This window comes from Mustela putorius, unplaced genomic scaffold (assembly GCF_011764305.1).
Source record: "Mustela putorius furo isolate JIRA1106 unplaced genomic scaffold, ASM1176430v1.1 tig00000228_pilon_pilon_pilon, whole genome shotgun sequence".
Taxonomy (NCBI): Eukaryota; Metazoa; Chordata; class Mammalia; order Carnivora; family Mustelidae; genus Mustela; species Mustela putorius.
The window spans coordinates 7,473,209-7,496,302 of record NW_025421322.1 but is presented as its reverse complement, the minus strand read 5'-3'; the positions used below and the strand labels follow the sequence as shown (position 1 = coordinate 7,496,302).

Genomic DNA, 23,094 nt, shown 5'->3' with positions numbered 1-23,094 from the left:
GACATGATGGACTACAGGGCCACTGGAGAAAAAGAAACTGGCCTGTTTGATTTACTAACTGATATGCTGATACACAGTTTGTAACCTGTCTCATGAATGCTGTGTAGCAGGTGCTGGTGATGCCCCCTCCAGTTTCTCTTTACACGCCTGGGGCATCCATCCCCCAACTGCTGTGAGTGTGAGCAGCACCCGGTTTTGAGAATTGCCTTCATTCTGACTGGAGCCACCTGGCCCAGAAATGCGACAGAGGTCACACCCTGATTCCTGGAGGCAGCCCAAAGCCAATGTCTGATTGTCAGGGATACAAAACACTGGCCATTTTGCTTCGAGGGGATATAAATCTAGGACATCTTCACGCTCCAGAACCCCCCGTGGGATCAGACCCCACTGTGGGATTCAGCCAAGCTCATGCATTTGCTGAACTGGGTCCTCTGCTCCTCCTGCTTCCCTCCTGACTACCATATGGGCTTCACATGAGACGACTCATTCCATCAATGGTTTGCCCAAGAATCCTCTTCTCCGGCTCCGCTTCTAGGGAACCTGACCTAAGAGTAATTTATGGGTGATCTGCGGGGCATTTAAGGGATAATTTTGACTACATGCGATTTCAGTCCTTTCCGTTGATGTCAAGAGCTAGGACTTCACTGTTCTCCTCTTTATGATCCCAGGGCCCAGCAGCGTCTGACGGAACAGGCCCTCTCCACTGGAGTTTGGCTGAACTAGTGGATGAATGAATGAATCGACACAGTGCATTTGCCAAAGCACCCTTGTCTGAGCAACCAGAAGTCAATGCTGTTTTTAAGGATTTAGTCTTCTCAGCTTTTCCGGGACTGAACTGGCACCAGGGCAAGCGGTGACTTTGATGGGTTTCTTTTACCCTAAAAGCAGAGAACTCCTGAAATCCCACAACCGAGTTTGTCTTCTAAAGAAAAGTGCGACAATTATGAGGCCATTTCCATCCACTTTGCATTTTGGGCGTTGCTGCACCAGCATGGCGACTCGGCATGGAGACACAGAGGCTTTATTCGACAGCAACTTTCCCCTCAAACCAGTAGGCAGTACGAAAGCTCTCCAGAATGGAAATGTAAACTTTCCAAACAGTGTAACTGCTTTTCTGTAGAGTTACTGGCAAGACTTCACAAAAGGTTGTTAAAGATTATACACAGAAAATGCTCTCCTCTATATTTTAGTCTGCTTTTTTAAGCTTAAATATATAAGCAAAAATTCAATAGTTGGCTGATTCTTCATTTCCTCACCCATTTGAGGGTCCAAAGCTACAAAATAGTTGTTCCCAGAATAGCCACAGGATGTGTACGGCTTTAATCTCAGGCACCATGGGGCAATTTCTGTTTTTTTCTTTTGGCAGTTTCTTAACTCCATATATCCCAAGCCCCTCTAGTGGCGGCATTTAGGGCACAAGCTTTGGGGCCCACAGAGGGACACTCAGGGCAAGGCTCTGTCACCAGTTAGCTGCTGTGAGACACGTTGCTTTAACCTCTGAGTTTCAGTTCCCTTACGTGAAACATGGGGCAATAATGCTTGATTCTTTGTGGGGCTTTTTGAGAGAATTAAGCACATCACTCCACATTAATGAGTGACCAACTTTTTCCATTTTAAAAATGGAAGTTCTCCATCCTGGGAACCTGCTCAGGTCCCCGCAAACCAGCACAGTTGGTCAGCCCAGTTAGAGCTGTCATTGATTTTATTTGCAAAATGATGATGTCGAACATTCTGAATTTCAACTGGAAATCACCTTATTCTACCGGAACTATGGTTCTTGTTCCTGCTCCTTCTGAACAACACCGACTGTAAGCCTGCGGGGCCCGCATGTGGATAAAGGGCCACGGAGTTCTGTATTCCAGTGATGGGTCCAGGCTCTAAGCCATAAATGAGTCTCCTTTCCAAGAATTACACTGTATGAACACTATCCAGTTAAACAGAACAACAAGGCGTTCTCCTTTGGGAGAGGTGCTTTGGGAAAGAGCACCTTTCAAATCGGAGGCATCTGCAGAAAATCAACCTCCCACGCACAGCAGCACAGCCCCTCACGGGGTCGGTCATCGCCAGAAGCCAGTTACAACTTGGAAATCTCAGATTTCTTTTCTTTTTTTAAACTGTTTTATTTATTAATTTGAACAGAGGGATAGAAAGCACAAGTAGGCAGAGCGGGAGGCAGAGGGAGAGGAAGAAGCAGGCTCCCCCCTGAGCAGGGGGCCCGATGTAGGGCTCGATCCCAGGACCCCAGGATCACGACCTGAGCCGAAGGCAGCCGCTTAACTGACTGAGCCACCCAGGCGCCCCGGAGATCTCAGATTTCAAGCCCAACTGAGAGGGAGAAAGAGAACCACAATGCTAGATTATCTTCTCTAGAAGCCCTCTTGAGAAGTTGCATTGCCCTCCTACAAGAGAAGAACTATCTGGAAACGAGGAACTATTATTATCCCATTTGGTTCCTCAGGCCATATGTAGAAGAGGCATTTTCCCCTCTGAGGGGCTTCTCAGCCAGCCAAACCTTTTTATTTCACATCCCATTCCCTTTATTTAACTACAGAAAAAGAAAACATGTCCCATTTGCAATTACTGGCTTTAAAAAAACATCTTCTGGTTCGCAGCTCAGTGAGGAGAGAAACCTATTTGGCACCTTTTTTCCTCTGTGGCTCTCTGTCCATCAATCCTTCTTCCACTTCTAAAATTCTTGCTTTCTGAGTTTTATCACCACTGACTCTTGTTAATGGGCCCCCTCTTGTTTCTCACTCAGCTTTACAGCTTTTCTATTCTTCCCTCTGCCTCATTTTCATTTCTGTAGGTTTAGAATTCTGTCAATCATGGATTTGGGCCCTCTTGATATTGCCTTTTTAATTGAAAGTAATTTATCGGCTGCCATTTCTCAAGGGTAACAGACTGACTGATAATTTCCTGGCAGCCTTGAACCCGGATGAACCTGTTTCTTTCTCTCTCTCTTTCTTTCTTTCTTTCTTTTTTTAAAGATTTTATTTATTTATTTGAGAGAGAGAGAGAGAGAGATCACAAGTAGGCAGAGAGGCAGGCAGGCGGGGCGGGGAAGGGGGAGAGCAGGCTTCCCGCTGAGCAGAGAGCAGAGAGATTGGGGATATTGATCCCAGGACCCTGAGATCATGACTTGAGCTGAAGGCAGAGGCTTAACCCTCTGAGCCACCCAGGAGCCCCAAACCTATTTCTTGTGGGGTTTAGAAGTTGATGACCCAGCTCGTTCTCTGGGGAAGTGGGGGTAGCCATGGCTTTTCCAGGGGCACCTGGACTCGGGGGTGCAGCTGTGTCTGCTCACTGATTCTCATGCCTCCCCCAAAATGGGAATACAGATATTCTCAACTTTACTTTGACCCCACAAATATATCTATACCTAACACAGGATCACCTGAACCTTTTCACAGTTCCTCACACCACTGAAGAAAAGCAAAGCTTACTGAGATTATGATTTAGCAGACATCAATTTTTCTACAACTGTGTTTTTTTATTTATAAAACCAATACATGATTATGGTAAAAGAAATTCAAGGAATAGAGAAGGCACAATGAAAAGTAACATTGTTCCCATGCTCTGTGCTTTCCTCAGGGGTAACCACAGCTAATGATTTCTCTCTCCCAGTATTCCTTACTCCTTCCTGGCCTTAACCATGGTTTGGATTATATATATGCTTGTTTACTTGCATATTTTCTACATCCTCAACAGATTATAAACTTCCAGAAGGTAGGGACCCAGTGTGTTGTGTTCACCAGAATATAGCCCCAGAATGTAATTTAATGCCTATCACGTAATAGACACCAAACAAATAACTTGGTGAACACATGTATGAAAAGAAATCTTCAGGGGCACCTGTGTAGCTCAGTGGGTTAAGCCTCAGTGGGCTAAGGCCTTTGGCTAAGGTCATGATCTCAGGGTCCTGGGATCAAGCCCTGCATTGGGCTCTCTGCTCAGCACGGAGCCTGCTTCCTCTCTCTCTCTGCCTGCCTCTCTGCCTACTTGTGATCTCTGTCAAATAAATAAGTAAAATCTTAAAGAAAGAAAGAAAGAAAGAAAGAAAGAAAGAAAGAAAGAAAAAGAAAGAAAAATCTGCATAAAGAAGACACAAAATGTCCTGGGAATAGCACACCTGTTTGCACTGCCCTGCCCTAGAACTTCCCTATGGTATTTACATTATGCTTACAATTGACCATTTCTTATGCCATCCCTGAGAGACAGCCAGAAGTGGTACTACCCTCCCTTTCCCAAGAGGCAGTGGAAGTCACTCAAGCCAACATAACTTGCCCAAGGCCAATGTCAATGTAGGCTGTTGAACTGTAAAGACAGTGGACCTGGGTCCCACATCCAGCCTCCCACAACTCTGCCAAAGCTTACTCTGAATTTTCCACTGTTTTGTTTTTGGTAATGGGAAGGAAGAACATGGGGTTTGGAGGCAGACAGATCTGGGTTTTAAGTCTAACATAGCCACATCACTATTCCCTGTGTCATGTTGGCCAAATACCTAACCTTTCTGAGCCTGTTTTTCTGAGTGGGAAATGCTGCCTTCCCCTTAGAGTGAGGGCTAAAGATGATGCCATGTGCAGTGTGGCTGGCTCAGAGTGGCCACTGAAAATATCAGTTCCCCTTCCTTCTTCCCCAAAGATTAAAGACAGCCTTGTCACCTGCAACTCAAGACATTTTTCTTCTTTTCAATCAAGCCCTATTAAAGGGAGATAGACAATAACATCTAGCTCTTTCCAAATTCTGTGATTTTATTTACTGCTGCTTCATGGCATTCGTTTGAGGTCATTAGGAAATATTTGATCATAGCAACCCCACCCAGGGCTAGGATGCTAGGCTCCAAAGGCAGGGGTCAGGTCTTGCCTCAGGCAAAACTCTCCAGAACTTATCAAGCCTGGAGCAAATCCTGTGCCCACAGTAGCATTATCCCCTGTACTCACTTAGGTTACTCAGCGCAGGGGTTTAGATCTATCTGGTAGGGAGTGCCAAAAGAAGTTGTTGCTTTTCAACTTGAACCTCTTATAGATCAAACACTAGGAAGGCAGCAGAACCTGCTTGAAAAAGCACTGGGGATCCCACAGAGGAGTCATCAATCATATGATGGGCGCCGGAGGGGGGCGGGGAGGGAGCGGTGCTGTGGGAAGCCTTCCTAATCCTAGTGAACTGCCAGGCCAGCCTCACTGGATTATCCAGGACACCCAGTCAAGGGTTTCTCTGATGCTGAGATGTCAGGAAGGTCCCAAGCAGTGAGTGAGTGCGTACTGGGTTCACAACCCTGAAGCGGACGCAGAGGGCCAGGGCATAAAGAATAAGGAGGTCTCTGCCCTGAGAGTCTTCTCATCGGGTGTTTCTTCAGACCCTTAGGTAAATAGTGAGTCTTGGGGCGTCCGGGTGGCTCAGTTGGCTAAGTGTCCACCTTGAATTCAGGTCATGATCCCAGGTCCTGGGATGGAGCCCCATGTTGGTCTTCCTGCTCAGCAAGGAGCCTGCTTCTCCCTCTCCCTCTGCTACTCTCTCCCTTTCTCACTGTCAAATAAATAAATAAAATCTTAAAAAAAAAAAAAAAATAATGAGCACCTGGGTGGCTCAGTCCTTACGCGTCTGCCTTCAGCTCAGGTCATGATCCCAGTGTCCTGGGATCAAGCCCCAGATTGGGTTTCCTGATCGGCGCAAGCCTGCTTCTCCCACTCGTTCCAGCTGCTTGTATTCCCTCTCTCACTGTCTCTCTGTCAGATAAATAAATAAAATCTTTAAAAAAAAAAAAAAAACTGAAAAAAAAAAAAAGAATAGTGAGTCTTGCAATTCTTCCTGTATGTAAGGTGGCAGGCAGCAGACAGTGGCATATATGGAGGTAGTGGAAATCACTACACACACACACACACACACACACACACACACACACACACATAGCCCTATACTGCTACATTGCCTCCTTTTCCCAGGCTCAAACTACAATGTGCATCAAAGTGCCTCCTGAAGACAGGTCTCCCTCTCTAGCTTTCCTCAATGGTTTCTTTTGTTTGGCGCCCCAAGACTCACTATTTATCTAAAGGTCTTTTAACGTCATGTTTTTGTTTTGCTGCGTTTTTGTTTTGTTATGCTCTTCTCACATATCTCCTATCACCGCCACCCAGGAGCAATTCTGGGCTTATCCGGTGCTTCTTTCTGGATCAGGCCTCCCTCTTTGGCCAGGGCCATCCCCGTGAGGCTTCACCGTCCTTCCGGGGCTCGGGAGCGGAGCGAGGAAGCTCCTCCTTGGAGATTCGGTCCGGACATCGGTGACGTTCTTCAGCACAGTCTGGCCACTTGGTCAAGAGTAATAAAGTCACCCCCAATGATGCAGCTTCTGAAGACAGGCAGGCTCACGGGAGGCCGGCCGCCCACTCGAGTCTCGCCTGCTCAGAGCTGTATCCACACACACATTTCTACCTCGGCTGAACACTTGTTCTAGTTCTGGGGAGAAAAACAGGAGTCCTAGGGCTGAGGGAGCGGCACACTCAGATTGGAGAGCAAATGTCTGGAGGCAGCCCGGAGCTCCTGAATGTCGAATTAGCCAGACAGAACAGCGGCTGTAGGACTGCCTCCTGGGTTTTTGTCAAGCTCAGGGAAGAGGCTGGGGGAAGGAGCCCCAGGCAGGGATTGCTCAGGTGCTGAGCTGCAGGAAGGCCCCAGGTGACTGGAGGAAATCAAGATACAGCAGAGAAATCAAGACACCGTCTCCATCGAGGCAGCTCCAGTTTGTACAATATCCTTATTGTCACCTTCCTTTCACTAGTTAGCACCTGTTCAAGCCGGCGGAAGACAGGGGCCGAGGGAACTGAAAGAAGGAAGCTATGGTTTGTCTGGTGGGGCATGAGGTGCAGAGGGGCTCGGAACAGGAGACGCTGCTGCTCACAGCCATTCCTTAGCTGTCCCCAGAACCCTCCAGAAAGCAATCCGAACTGTGGGGAGGCATCTCTATGAAAGGGAGGAGTTGCTATCCCCTCTATGTGGCCTTTCATTTCCTTGAAATAAATAGCAGTACCTCAAATCGGGGAAGCCTGTGTTCATTTACCCTGTATTATCTGATGCCCCAGCCTCACCCCCACTAAACCTGGCAGTCGCTTCAGCACACAGGACACGTGTTCCTTTTCCGGATCTTTGGCATCAGAACGCTGCCTGGCACCTCGATGGCACTCCGGGGAAGAACACGAATGCATCTAAGGAGCGCATAGAGGACCTGAGCAGAACGTTTACCAGGCCTCACAAGGACTGCCTCAGCACACAGGCTTGTTCTGTCCATCGGGTTGCAGACAGGTACCCAGAGATGCCTGCTTCGTGAACGGTTCTTCTGGAGAAAGAAAGCTCTTTAAAATGCCCAAAGCCCAGGGACACCTGGGTGGCTCAGTGGGTTACAGCCTCTGCCTTCGGTTAGGTCATGACCTCAGGGTCCTGGGATCAAGCCCCACATTGCTGAGCAGAGAGCCTGCTTCCCCCTCTCTCTCTGCCTGCCTCTCTGCCTACTTGTGATCTCTCTCTCTTTGGGCCAAATAAATAAAATCTTTAAAAAATAAAATGCCCAAAGCCCATCAGCCCAGGGGCTGGATGCTGCACAGGAGAGTGCTGTGGAACGTCTTGGGGGAGCAGAGGGGGAGGGAAGGGGAGAGTGGCTACTGCCGAGCTGGTCACCGAAAATGCAGGAAGCTGTAGCCCAGGGTGCAGGCGGGCAGCACGGAAGAGGTGGTCCCTCGAAGGCCCTGGAGTGTTTAGGAAGCAACCGATTTTCCCTGAGTAGATTCACCGCTGAGAGCTGTGTGGGGACGAGATAGCTCTGCCGATAGGAGCTTCAGGGAGAGGTAAGCTTGGCTCGTAAAGCCCACTGTGGATAGGAAACCTGTGCCATGGCTTCTGGGGACACAAGACGCCTGGTGGCTGGTGAGACCGCAGGACACAAAGACCACTGAGGCACTTCAGCACCTGTCCGAACACTCAGGACCGAAGCACCTGCTCCCTGATCTTGTTTGGGAAGAGGCTACGAGGCAGCCATCGCTCACTGGACTGCGAAAACCACCTGTGTGGATGGCCGATCAGTGGGGCCACCGCTCCCAGGGCTGTACTGGTGGGACTGTTCCTCATGTCCCCTGCCGCCTGGCCGGGGAGGGTGGGGGTCGGTGTCTTCCGTGTGTGTGTTGGGGGGGACTGCTTCCCGGCTATCTCCAAGTCTCCGTCCTCACCTGTCAGCTGGGGACAATATCAGTGTTTTACAGCTGTCGTGAGGATACGGTGAGACTCTGTAACAAAGTGCTTAGCATCCTCAGCCTGCCTACAAGGCTGCTGTCACAGGTCTAAGAAAGACTAAGCACAACTCATTGGCTTTCTTTATTTTTTTAAGAAGATTTTATGTATTTATTAGAGAGAGAGAGAGAGAGAGAGCGCGCATGTGCAAGGGAGGACAGGAGTGGGACAAGCAGTCTCCCCACATGGGGCTTGATCCTAAGACTCTGAGATCGTGACCTGAGCCAAAATCAAGAGTTGGTCGCTTAACCAACTGAGCCACCCAGGTGCCCCAACTTCCTGGCTTTAAATTCTAATGTTCTACAATTGGAATTCATCCGCAGCTGGTTAGCATGTAAAGTTGGTTAGTGTGGGAAATGATTTGTCAGTATCTATAAAAGTCGCATATATCCCCATCCCATGAGTCAGGAATTCTACTCCTAGGAATATACTGAAAAGAAATGAACGTCCACCAGCAGGCATGCCCACGGATGTCAGCAGCTGTATTGTTCACCATGGCCTGGCCAGAAACGACCCAAATGTCCTTCAGGGGGAATAAGTTACACTCACATAATGCAACAGATGTAACAACGAAAATGAACAAATCTATGCGACTGACATCCACGCAGGTGAGTCTCACTGGCCTGACATTGGACACGAGCAGCCAAGCACAAAAGAGCACACACCATGTGACACCATCTATAAACGTCTACAAAACGAACCGCACTGGTCTAGAAGGCTAGAAGTCAGAAGAGTGGTTAGTCTGCAGAGGTGGACAGTGACTGGCACGTCCCAGTCACCACGGTGAGGGGCAAAAGGGACATTTCTGGGGCACGGAAAGCGTTCTGGGTTTCACGTGGTTAATGATCATGTGGGTGTGTCGCCTTGTAAAGATTTCATTGTGTCGCCTTGTAAAGATTCTTTGCACTTAGGACTGACTTGGGCGTTTTTCTGAACGTACTTTCCACGCTGTAGAAAGCGCGACTGCCCTTAATCAATCCTTTGCTGTCTCTCTAGTCAGGATTTCCTTGCCCTCCTGATGGGGGGCTTGTCCATGTGACCTGCTTGGGCCAAGAGGAGGTTAGCTGGCAGGATATGAGCAGAGACGTGAAATGTGTTCCTACTGTAGTTTGGTTTTGCCCTCTTGGGTTTCTACCACAGTCGTGAGAAGATATGCCTCAGAGATGCTGCTTTTCTGGACTGATTCCCAAAATAGTATACATGCAACAGCCTGAACTACATGCGGAGCCTGGTGCCGAAGTCAGGCCTAGCCACTCAAGTCGCAGCTGATTGTGGCAGGGAAAATAAGATTGTTCGAAGCCATTGAACGCTGGTGTGCTTTGGTATGCAGCATTATGTGGCCATAAAGGACTAATACCTTATTCTTCAGTAAAAAAGTCTGTCCACATGTCTATGCTCCATCGTTATAATAGTTGACTGTTTCAAGTTCCAGTCCCTGGCACCCACCTCCAGCACTTATATGAATGACTCATGACAACTCATGTCCTAAGTCAAATGAATCAGTTTCCTTTTCTATAAATTGGGGACGATGCTTACTTTACAGTGCTCCTGGGAGGATTTAATGCCCCAGCAGACCTAAAAGCACTTTGTAAATTGCAGAGCACTATTTTCAAGGGAAGAATGATGGGGGGCAGGAAGCCAATGTGTGTGGATCACGCCACACACCAGACAGAGCTGCTTCCTGTCCCCCACGACCCAGCCTGACTTGAAGGGGGAGGGCACACATGTGGGGAGGAGGCTCTGGGACAGATGTCAAGCCCTGCACTAAAGCAGTCTCCCAGGTTTTGAGTCTAGCTCTGTGGGGCCTTCCCTTGGGGGAGGCAATGATGCTTAGGCCTCTAGAAGGCCAGCTCATGCACAAGCTGAGTAGTCAGTCCAGGACCCTGGGAGGGCCACCCTCAAGTTCAAGTCAGTCCCCTCCCCCTCCGTGTCTTTCTTCTGAGTCTGAAGAGCCTGCCAGTGCTTCATTCCATCCTTTTGGGTGCTGTGGGACTAACCATCCCCTGCTCCTCCCCACTGGCTGACTTACAACACTTCTCCATTTACACAGAACAGGCCCATCTGTTCTCTCACTGGGCTATTATTTCCATTGTGTGCATAAGGAGCCTGAGACTCAGAGAGAGTAAGTGGTTCCTGCCAGGCCACTTAGTTAACAAGCGTTAGAGCTGAATTTGCAACAGGTTTTCTAACCAAGGGTTAGGGTGGTAACTCACTCGAGTGAGCAAGAATTCCATCATTAAAGAACCAGCTGGAGCATCAGGAAACAGGTGGCAGTGGCCTGAGGGGACAGGACCAGTAAATTTTGACATGGGAGAGTAGGGGACATGTGTTTGGAAAATCAGCATCAGAGAAGCAGTAGACCTTGGTGGTGGTGTGTGTGTGGGGGGGTGCTGGTGCAGATGAGGAAGTGGGGGAGGGAGCAGAAGGGGGAGGCGGACCCCTGGTGGGCCAACGGGGGGGGGGGGGCGGGGCGGCAGTCTTTCCCGAGGGAGGAGCTAGGGCCAGCAGGGGGAGCGCTTCCCTACAACAGCTCTGGGAGAAAGCAAAGACTGCAAAGGCCAGCCAGCCTCTGGTGCCGCAGCCTTACCTCTTCTTCAACCCTAACAGTCTAAGGGTGATGCTACACCACATTTGGCAATGACAGCCCCCCTTGGGGACGCTCCCGCTGACCCCCTGGGCGGAGGATGTGAGGTAAAAACGCCTAGCCTGACTCTTACCCCACCGGTCCTCTCTCTCCTTCCCTGCCAACCCTGAGCCCTGCGCACTGTCTGGCCCCACACTGGTTCCTGTGACCAGTACTGTCCTCAGTGTCAAGACAGTGAGAGCTGTGTTGAAGGGAGCCTGGAACAAAGCTGTATTTAAGCAAACACACACTTCCTTTAGAGTGCAGACAGCAAGGGCCCATTTCCTCTGACTCAACAAAACACAGTGACCCTTGAGGCAGGGATGGGGTGGGAGTGGGGTCCTGCTATTTTCTTGGCAAAAGTTTTCCCATGGGGTTGAAGAGAAAAATCTCCCTTTGGTATGGTGAGGCATCACTGCTCCTTCCTTGGGTACCAGCTCAGCTTGGCCCTGCTCCGAAGTAAGCTTCTCCCCTCTTCTCCAGAACCAAGTGGGTTCTGTGGCTGTGACCTACCTCTGTAGTCCGGAGGCCATTCTGTTTCTGGGTCAGAGGGCCTGAGTTGAGGCTCTGGGGATTCGGGCACTGGGTCCCACTGCTCATCTTCTTGTCTGGGTTGGAGGGTCCACCTGGGGCTATAGATCGGGGCACACCATTGGAGGACAGTCCATCTTCCAGTGCACCTTGGGGAAGGAAGCAGAGGATGGCACTGGAGTCTTACACATGAAAGATGCTGCAAACAATTCCCCAGAGTATGGGGGGAAAGCCACAAAGAAGAAATACATCACCACAATCCCACCATGTGGAATTACCCTTTCCAAAAGAACATGTGTGTGGGGGGGTTAAATATATATATATATGTAGTCTCCATGCCCAGTGTGGACCCTGATGTGGGGCTTGAACTCATGACCTTGAGACCAAGACTCAGACACTTGACTGAGCCACCCAGGTGTCCCTTGTTGTGTGTATTTTTTTCTTTTAACAAAAACAAGATTTTAAAATAATTTTGTAACCTGAAACTTTTACTTAACCATACATCAATGACATTTTTCCATGCAATTCAATATTCTGCCATATTAGTTTTCACCTACTTAGTTTGCCATCATATGGATGTGTCACCATTTATTTTTAATTTTTTTTAAGTGGGACTTGAACTCGTGGTCCCAAGATCAAGAGCTGGATGCTGTACAGACTGGGCCAGTCAGGCACCCCCTGTCATCATTTATTTAATCCCCTCTAGCTGGTTATTTGTTTTCACAATAAACGTCACTGTGGTTGAAAAGCCTTACATTTAAAGCTTTATTATTATTTTTTTTAAGATTTATTTATTTATTTGAGAGGGAGAGAGAAAGAGCAGGGGAGGGGCAGAGGGAGAGGGAGAGCATCTCAAGCAGACTTCCCAATGAGTATGGAGCCTGGTGCAGGGCTCAATCTCACGACACACGAGATCACAACCTGGAGCTGAAATCGAGAGTTTGACGCTCAACTGACTGAGCCATTCAGGCGCCCCTTAAAGCTTTATTCTTAATTACTTCCTTAGGATAAATTCCTACAAGCAGAGTTACTGGTTTGAAGTTTGAAGGTTACACAGTTTTTTACAGCATTCCATCTCAAAGTGTTGGACTGAGCGTGTGTTCTTCCAATAACAAACGACAAGAAGTGACAGAATGAGGTTTAATAAATGGCGTCCCTGAAAAGCAAGAGGCTACATTCAGGACTAACTACATGGTGGGAGAGGACCCGACTGAACAGAGAAAAGGTGGTCCAGGAAGCACGAGGGGGAATAGCAGGTGGGAGACAGGAAGTGCGCCCAAGTTCTGCAGTAGCCACAGGGAGGCCAGGGCAGCCGTTCTACTGCTCCAGCCGCCGAGGCCGGTCAGCAGTCACGGAGCCCTCTGTGAGGTGGGATATTATGATAGAACAAGAAATACATACTTGGTCTTTTCCTCCAGTTCCTGCCAAAGACCTCCAAAAACTCTGGTGATTTCCTGAGTGACAGGGTAATAGGAGTATCTTTTTGTTATAACATTTGGTCTTTGCTCCAGTTCATGTCACAGAGACCCCTAAGTCCCTTGGAATTTTGTGGGTGATAGGAGAGACAGGACCGCCATTTATTCTAATGAAGTAACTCTCGCAGGTCCCCCTGATAGCTTCAGGATGGGCACTGGTTGCCAGGAAGACCTAATCCTGACTAAGAGCTTGGAACTTTCAGCCCCACCTCCCAAACTCAGGAGGAGCTAGAAATTGAGTCATTTGATCATGCCTACATGATGAAACCTCCGATTAAAAAAGCCCTGAAATAACAATGTTACGGGAGCGTCTAGGTTGGTGAAAGCATCCATGTGCCAAGAGGGTGACAAGAGGGTGACAATTCTGTTCCTAATTCCACAGGAACAGAATGCACTTATGAATCTTCCAGACCTCGCTCTATGTACCTCTTCACCTGGCTGTTCCTTTGTATCCTTTATAATATCATTTATGATAAACTGGCAAACATTAGTAGGGTGTCCCTGAGTTCCGTGAGCCATGCTAGCAAATTACTGAAGCTGAGGAGGGGATATAAGAACTCTAATTTACAGCTGGTTGGTCAGATGTACAGAGGGAAGCCTGGGATCTGGGATTGGCCTCTGAAATGTGGGGGGCAGTCTTGTGGGACTGAGGCCTTCACCTTTGGGGGGTGTGCTGACTGTACATAGTTGCTGTCAGATTTGAACTGAACATGCAGTTGGTCCAGAAAGTTGGAGAATTGGTTGATGTCGTAGGAAAAAAAATCCCACACATTTGGTGTCACAAGTGTTGTAAGTAGAAACAGCACTGAGAGGGGCCTGGCTCAGAGAGGAGGGAGGTTCTCTCAAGGGCTGTGACACCTGAGAGGAAGAGGAAGAGAAAATCCATACCATGAAGGCTGGCTCACGGGAAACAGTGCCAAGAGTTATTAGGCCAACAGTTTCCATCCTTGCCTTCCAAGTGCTTCTTAAAAGAAGTAGGTGCAGCTGAAATTCTACAGGGAATTTCAGCTGCACAATTAGCACAGAACAGGATTAAACAAACATCTGGAGAAGGCCAACACCATAAAAGAGAGACAGCAAACTTTAGAGTGGAGACCTCAGAAAAGGTAGCTAACAAGGTATGCAGCAGAAAATTTTAAATAAATGCCCAGAAAAATGAGGGAAGATAAGGTAAGCACAAAACGAGGACAACAGTGGCTAAAGATATTTGAAATAATAATTTTAACTGTTGAAATGAATTTTTTAAAACTCAGTAGAGAAGTTGAATACCAGGACAAACATAAAGAGCAAATTAATCAACTCACTCCTGAAGGAGTGAGTGAAGGGATGAAAACCACGTTGGGAACAAAGGATCAAAATCCATTACAACCTCAGTCAAATAGCAGTTCCAGAAGGAGAGAGTAGAGAAAAATGAAAGGAAGCAATATCCACAGAAATAAAAGTATTTCTTAGAACTGAATGAAGAAAGATGTGAAACCCCAAACTGAAATAGCCTACAAAGATTTGACAAGAGAGATGAAAAGAAAATCCAACCTAGATAGATCTTAGTGAAAATTCAAAAACTGTCAAATAACAAGAAAAGCTTTAGAAGAGGCAAACAAAAACAAAAAAGCAGAATGAGATTGACGTTAGACTTTTTATCAACAACCAATGGATGTAAGAAAATATGGAACAGTGACTTCAAGATTTCAAAGGATATGCACTTGGCAAAGTCTTCCGCATTGCCAAATTTACCTCTAGAAATCTCCAATTACCCTACTGCCTTCTCCCAATAGTAAATGAAATGGCAATATTCCCTAAACCCACACAAACCCTGAATATTTTCTCTTTTGTTCCTCATCTTTGCCAATTTAAGAGGCAAAACAAAGTATCTCACTGCTTGGATTTATACCGCTTGATTTACTAGAGATACCATATTATTTATGTGCCTTATTGGCTAATTATGTGGGGCTTTTTTTAAATTGTCAAGTCATGTGCCTTTCTTTTGGGGTGTTAGCCTGGGTTTGCTTTCAATCAAACTTAAGGAAAACAAACAAAATCCTTTCACAGAGTGTTGAGAACTTACTTGCCATGAGGCACGCATCAGAAGCGCAGCAGGTCTGAGGTACAAAGAGAGGGAAGGCTGGTTGACTAGACAGAGCTGGTGAGGAAGCAGTGATCCAAAGAACACACACATCCACAGGGCACCCACCTGTTTCACAAAATGCTAAGAGGCTCTCAACTGTGGCAATGGGACAGAGATCAGAAATCAAAATATCGGAAATAGAAAATGGCGGGCCTGGAGTTTCCTGACTGGCAGGCTGTAGTACATCGGGGCACTGTGGACATGTTCCAGATGTGCAGAGACATGCATTCTTTCAGCTCGGCTTGCCCCACATCTTTGGGGCACCCTTCCTCCATTAGCTGGCAGCCTACCCCCTGTCTTTTCTTATCTTCCCTCCATCCTATACCTAAAGGGCCTCGAATATATATATGTATATGGACCTCCTGCAGCACATATATTCAATCTCCATCTCTAGTTGCCCCGTGGCCATTGGGAGTGCTAACCTGGAGAATGAATCAGGAGAAGAGGCCCATGAAAAACCTGGAAGCAGGCTTGGCGTGATTTGAGCTGGTAATTCCAGGGTCCCAGCACCCACAGAAGAATCTAGAACAGAGCTTCTCTGTGTGGCCCAGGGACCAAACTGTTGTTACTGGTCTGCTGTGGCTTAAGAATAAAAACTGAACGCAAGCATTTAGAAACGTCTATGGCACCTGACATTACTGGGACATCAGAGGGTGAACTTGTGTGACTGAACTTCTCTAACTCAATAGGAGATAGGTCAGTTCCAGGGCTGTCAGACTCATAGAGTGAGTCCCAAGGGGGTGTGAGCTGGGTATTAGCCACAGCAGTAAGACCACACATTTGTCTGTGATGGACTTAGAAAAAAAGCAACTGATCCTGAAGGAGGGCTGGGGACTTTGTCAGGTATGTCCCCTTGCCCCGTAGGGAAGAGTGGGACCAAGTGGTGTGGGGGCAGAAAATGGAATATAGGCCCAAGAGAGAAGCCCCACCTACTTTAGTCCAGGGTTGAACTGCCTTCAGCTCTTGGGGCTACTGAGTGAAACTCAAGGCTAGCCCAGTACTACCTTCACTGTTTACCATAGTGGGCCATAAGAATGTTACCATTTTCTGTGCTGTCCATGACTTGGTATCTGGGTTAAAGGTAGGTAAGAGGCCCTATTGAGCAATCCACTGAATGCACCATGGTGCTTCCGGCGTGGTAGGGATGTCCACCCCCATGTCTTACTCTGAGATATTCAAGACATGTATCTGACCCCAATCCTCCCCATGCTCATGGCTGGCTCCCTTCCCCACCAATGCAACTCAGCTGCTAAACCGGGAGGAGGAAGGCAAGGCAGAAAAAGGAGGCTGGGGGACAGGTGCCAAGAGCAGGCAATGGAGAAACATCCCAGGGAGGTAGAAAGGCAACAGGAAGTGGAACCAAGCATGAATCAAAGCTCCAAGCCTCTGGTAAATGCCCTATTGTTCCACAGGATTTCACTTACAAACCACAAAATAAAAGATAAATTACTAAGAATTTCAAGAATGCCACAGAACATTAAATCCTAAGTACAGAGCCCCTTCCAAGCTCAGCAGAACCTGTGCGGTAGCACAGGTTGCACACCCATGAAGCCAGTCCTACCAACACTTAAAGATCAAAGCAGAGTAGCTGTGGCTAAGGTACAAATGGCCACTCCTGCATTCTCAGCAGCCCCTCCATTCCCTGGGCATCTCTGCTTAGCCGCAGGGTTCCTAGGAAAACTGGAAAATCATTCATTTGATCCAGTGTTTTCAGTTTTTGTTGGTGGCTAATCAAAAATTAGAACTCTGGTTTCTTTCTTTTTTTTTTAATATTTTGTTTATTTATTTGATAGATGACAAGTAGGCAGAGAGGCAGACAGAGAGAGAGAGGAGGAAGCAGGTTCCCTTCTGAGCAGAGAGCCTGATGTGGGGCTCGATCCCAGGACCCTGGGATCATGACCTGAGCAGAAAGCAGAGGCTTTAACCCACTGAGCCACCCAGGCGCCCCAGAACTCTGGTTTCTTAATTCCCCAATCCAGGGACTTCCTCATTGATTAAATAGGAATAACAATTCAACAACAACAACAACAACAATAATTCCAACTTTATAGACCATTGTAAGGATTAAATAAGATAACATATATAAAGGTTCCAACATGTTTGCCACATACATTGTACTTATTTTTATATGGCCTAATACCACTAATACCACTAATGTCTCCTCCATTAGCTGCATTAGTTACATACTATTTATGAGTCATACGACATGCTAAAGGACTGGCCCACTGAACCTGATGAGTAAGCAGAGAAGCTAACCGTGAGCGGGATTATCAGCCCAATATACTCAGGAGGTATGAACAGAAGGTCAGGAAAGGAGAGGGGGGCATATACTGTTATTTCTACCTACCATAAACTAGGTGATTTTGCTGCATGGCTTTAAGTGAACTGGTATTTGCTAGTTCCAAAAATAATAGATTCAATGTTAGAAAGTTTGTGAGCTATAGAAAACTACAAAGGAAGAATAATTTCTACTTCACTGCCCAGAGTTATCTCCTATTAACAAAATGCTAAATGTCCTTCTGGCAGACACTATTGGTGTCCATCCAGGTCCACCTACCCGGCCCCTGCCCCCACCCCCCCAGCCACTGTGGATGTCAATGGCTAGTAGCTCTTGGCTGCCCTCTTCTCCTGAGGCTTTCCATTGGCTGAAGGAAGCCCCCTTACCAGGACAGGCCTGACCAGTTACATCAGGTACAGCCCATGGCCAATGATCAACTAAAAGTGTATTGACAGGGGGGAATGTACAACAGTGCAGTCCTCTTGCCTCTGAGCAGGACAATTTTGTCCCTTTGCTCCAAAGCAACCGGCTGGATCAGGCTGAGGCTAGACTAATCCTGAAACCACATCTCTGCCCAGCTCCTTCCCCTGGCTGGTCCTACTTCCCTATTCTTTCTCTCACACAGTTCCCCTCCCAATAGTGTCTCCAGGAGTCACTTACATAAAATCCCCTTCTTGGGCGTTGCTTCCAGAGAACCAAACCTAGGACAGTGTGTAAAGCCTGCATGCTGGATATATTCCTTCCGCTCCTCTACACTCACTCTCCCCTCCTCCCTACCCTGTTCTATGTTCCAGAACACTGACCTGAATGAACCACATCAACAGACTCCCTCATCCACTGACTTCCATTCTGGTTTGCCAATGGGCAGCACCAGCTAGCGAGCAGAGGGGTCTAGAGAAGCACACTGAGGTCAGGTCTTTGCTCCCCCAGCTCCCACCCTGCAGGGTCACCATGGGTGCACTGTGTCCTCTATACACTCCTCCACCAAAAAAATGTACAGAACCAAGAAAAGCCAGAGAGACCGTGCAATTAGGTTTCTGATGACTTCTGGGAAGGCTCAGAGTGGTGGGAACGGAGGACAGATGGCACATTGTTGAGTAGGAAGTTACAGATGCTACATTGATCAGGGTGCTCAGCTACAAGCAACAGAATTGACTCCAGTGAGTTAAAGTAGGAAAGCAATTTATTTGAATGGTCTGAGAGGCTCTCAGACTTTCTGGGAGGGTTGGAGGATGAGGCATAGAGGTTATCTATCCAGGCACAATGTCCCAAATCCCTCCATGGAGCTTGTCCTACCAAGCCCTACACCCTGGAACCTGGCCTCAGCATTGCTGCCACACTTGTAATAACAAAGTATTGTTGTTTTTCTGAAATTCCTGAATTTTATCTGGCAACCCTACCACGTGCCAAGCACCCCAGTCGGGGGTTGCGGGGGGAGGGGGGGAGGTCATTGTTGTGAAAGCTGCAGTGTAGTAGACTCTGAGCTGCACCTGCAACTCTGCTCCATGCCAGCCCTCTCAAGCCTGAAAGATGGGAGAGTGACTCTTATTTTACAGGAGAAGAAGCTGAAATTTAATGCATGTTGTATGTTTCCAAAGCTTGTGGTCTTAGCAAGTATTCACATATCCTTCAAAGAAAAAATAACAAGTAGGCAGTTCTCCAACTTTAGTGGGCATGAGACCCACCTGGGGTGTCCATTAAAATGCAGATCCCTATGTCCAACCCCCAGAATTCTGGATTCAGTAGGGGCCCAGGAATATGCATGCATTATGATAAGTTCCCCCCACTCTACCCACTTCCAGTGATTCTGAGACGTGGAATTCTAAAGACTGCACTTTTAGGCTCCTGACTGGTGCTTATGCTTGAGGGTTACATGTAAAATGCCCAACTATATTTCTTTCCACAGTGAACTCATAGTAGTAAATTGAGGGACATCTGTGTGCCCTGGGGGGTATGTCTTTGTTTGACTTCCTTCACAACATTTTTATTCTATCCAGAAGACCAACCAAATCACTGACTTTGCCAAAAGATGGGAAACAGCTGTGTCCAAAGCTCGCTGATAAGTTGCAACCAAGGACTTCTTGCCAGTTTCTTGCTATTTTGGAAATGAGCTGCGAAGGGAGCAGCACAGACAAATTAAGAATGATTGCTGGAAGCCATGTGGAGAGCAGGGCAAGGGGAAACTGCTCCGTAACCCAAGCACCTGGTTTTCTTTGGTGAAGGTGATCTCTGCGTCCAAAGTCATTGAAACCACCTGAAAGTCATACCCTCAATGCCTGAAAACCGAAGTGTAAGACAATAGCTGTCTCTCTGGGAAGAATCTCCTCAAGTCACATCAGATGAAACTCTGGCTCAAGGGTGTCTGGGCTCAGGCCCTGAGCACCCCAGCTGAAGATGATTTTAGCTGAACCACAACCACGCAGCCACTTAGAATTGGTCTCCATATTTTTCAAAATGAGCTCAAATGGAGGGGCATCTGTCATTTCTTCAGTCTGATGAGTGATTTTTGAGCACACACTATGTGTAAGAAGCTATGTTGTTTTTTGTAAGACTAATTTCAGGAAGCCCTTTTAAAATGGTGAGCAACCCTGACATTTATTGTCAATTGATTATGATCAAGGGTGTAAATGGGGGAAGAGTATTTTCTTTTCTTCTTTTTTTTTTTTCCTTTGGCCAGGGGGCAGACCAGGGATAGTTTTTTCAACTCATGTGTGAGGCACCTGGAAATCTACATTTGAAAGAATGAAACTAGACCCCTATCTCACACTATATATAAAAGTTAACCCAAAAGGGATAAAAAACAAAAAAACAAAAAAACACAACAACTAAATGTAATTGCTAAAACTATAAAACACTTGAAAGAAAACGGGCAGAAATCTTCATGACCTTGGGTTAGGCAATGGTTTCTTAAAATGATCCCACAAGCACAAACAATAGCAGAAAACCGACAAATTGGGCATCACCAAAATGTAATTCTGCGTCTCAAAGGACATCATAAAAAAAGTGAAATGACAATCCACAAAAGAGGAGAAAATTTTTGCAAATTTATATCTGATAAAGGACAAATAACCAAATGAAAACATAGGCAAAGGATATGAATAGACAGTTCTTCAAAAAAGAATGCAAATGGCCAATAAGCGCATGACAAGATGTTCAATATCACTAGCTATTGGGGAAATATAAATCAAAACCATGAAATACTACTTTATACTCACTGGAATGGCTTTAAGAGAAAAAGGGAGATAATAACAAGTGTTGGTAAAGATATGGAGAATTAGGAACCCTTAGTCACTGCTGGTAAAAATAGTGAGCCTACTTTAGAAATCAGTCTGGCAACTCCTCCAAAGGTTAGACAGAGAGTTACCATATGTCTCAGAAATTCCACTTCTAGGTATATACTCAAGAAAAATGAAAACCCACGTCCACTGAAAGACTTGTACATAAGTGTTCACAGCAGGGTTATTCACTGTAGCCCCAAAGCGGAAATGCCCCTAATATCCAACAATGACAGATGGATAAATAAAACATGGTATATACATACAATGGAACAGAATTTGGTAATAAACAAAATGAGGTACTGATCCATGCTGCAATAGCGATAAACCTTGAAAACATTATGCTAAGTGAAAGAAGCCAGTTACAGGTCACATAGTACACTACTTCATTCATATGAAATGTGCAGAAATAGGTAAATCTCTAGACAGAAAAATAAATTAATAATTGCGCGGAGCTGGGGGCGCTGGGGGGGAAATGAAGAATGATTACTAACAGACGAAGAATTTCTTTTTAAGGTGATGAAATGTTCTAAAACTGACTGTGCACAACTCTGAGAATAGACTAAAACCCACTTAATTGTACACTTTAAGCAGGTCAATTGCACAGTATGTGAATTATATAGCTCAATAAAGTTGTAATTTTAAAAAATGTTAGCAACACATTTTGGAATGTTATATTGACTGAAGAAAAGAAAGAAGCACATTTGACTTTGAACAGCTATGGTTGGGCAGAGAAAATGGCCAATGGACTTGTCCAGTCTACAGGGGATAACAGCAGTTCAAGTCTAACAGTTGCCCAAGGCCATGGTTCCTGACTGGGAGGGAACTGGAGGGCCCCTGTTCCCTGAGATGAGTTGCCAGCCTATCACATCTGCCCTTGGCCATGGGCATTGGTGGTGCAAATGGCTTCCCCCTGGTACCTGCAGCACGCAAGCAAGACGCCTGCTGAGGGCAACAGCTGGACTGAAAAGATCCCAGGAAGAAGCCGGGGGAGTCCCGTCTGCCCTCAGTGAATTCAGGCAGGTCTGGATTCTTCTTTCCCCAAAGACACACCCAAGGACAGCAAACAAGCTGACTGAAGTGGGAGGCAGCCAAAAGGAAAGATCAAGATCTCACTCTCGTTCTCTGTGCTGATGGTTTGGGAATCTGTCCGTCTAGCTCGTCCCTCTCTCCCTTTGATCCCTTCTTCACTCGCTTCTTCCTCATCATCTTAAGTGATCACTTATCTGTTCTTTTATGCTCTGTCCTTGAATTAGCCAGTCATTTGAAAAACAGTTTTCCCGTGCCTACGATGTGCCAACCACTGGGCGGGAGCTGGGTTACACCCATATGTACGGAGCAGGCCGCCTGCAGTCTCCCAGGGAAATCCTCCCTCCACCCACTTTCCCTTTCTTCCTGCCTCTCCAGTCTGCACTACACCCTCCCGTTCCACAGGGGCGAGGATAATGGGAGATGGATGGCAAAGGCTGAATTTCCACTGGCAGGGGGAGGCGGAAGAGAAGGATTGGAACTGGCGTTGACAATTATCTATGACAGATGGAGGGTGAGGCAAGGTGGCGAACATTTCGAAGGTAATGCATCATATCCACGCAAGCATCTAACTTCCCCTTCCTCATCCAAGCAACCCCTGTACTGGCCGGATCCCACCTTCTTACTCAGGCTGAAACTGGACTCTCTAGGGAATTGTTTGCCTGCGCAATGCCTGACAAGCAGTGCCCCCTCTCCTTGGGGACAAATCGCTGGCTGGGAAGGAAGTCCCGGGTTGTAGCGGGGAGTCCCAGGGCCTGCTGCCCTCCTTGGCCACAGCCCTGTCCATCATGGCCCCATTTCTGCTGGAATGGGGAGGCTTACTTTGATCTTTTATTCCTACCCCGCTTCTTTATGTGTGCAGACAAAGTGTGCTGGCTTGTGGCCTGACTCCTTCCCACAAAGTCGGCAGATCTAATCAGTAAGGGATTTGAAAACAGCCCAGGGTTGCACCTAAGACTACTCCAAAGATGCCTGGTCCCATGCTAGTCTTCATGACCTGCCCTTCCTCTTTTACTTAGTGAAATTTTTCTTTAAGGAAAGAGTCTCCCAGTAAAATTTCCTCTCTGTTTTCTATTTCTATGGTTTGGTTCTGTTTCTATGCTATGGTTCTGTTTCTATTCTTTGGTTCATTTTGAGGGATGGTTAGCCCTTTAAGGCAGGGGCAGCTTGTTTCCAGGATGCCTTTTTTTTTTTTTCCTTGCCCTTTTCTGAGTTTAGTGCAACAGTTTTTCCAGTGGGCTCTTTCCAGGTTGGCTGTAGTGGGCCCTTAATTGTCCTTGTAGGTTGATGTCAGAAATTAGGCGATACATCCTTATTAGATAGAAGAAGTATATGTGAGGCAAGCAGAACTAGGAGATTTAAGTCAATTGTATTAATTCTTGACATTTTAAAATCACCCAAAGAAATCAATCAATCATCTAGCATCTCTAAGTGCCTACACTGTCTAACACTGGGCTGCTCTAAGTGGATATAAAATATCTGCC

General features: G+C 46.9%; 1 protein-coding gene across 1 annotated transcript in view; it reads right to left on the bottom strand.

Annotated features, from left to right (window-relative positions):
* The window catches only part of BAALC (BAALC binder of MAP3K1 and KLF4), an 84,267-nt gene that overhangs the window by 3,614 nt on the left and 57,559 nt on the right, over positions 1-23,094 (bottom strand). Inside the window, exon 2 of the mRNA XM_045078003.1 lies at positions 11,411-11,577. Coding sequence (XP_044933938.1) covers positions 11,411-11,577 — 167 coding nt within the window. The remainder of the gene's footprint in view (positions 1-11,410; positions 11,578-23,094) is intronic.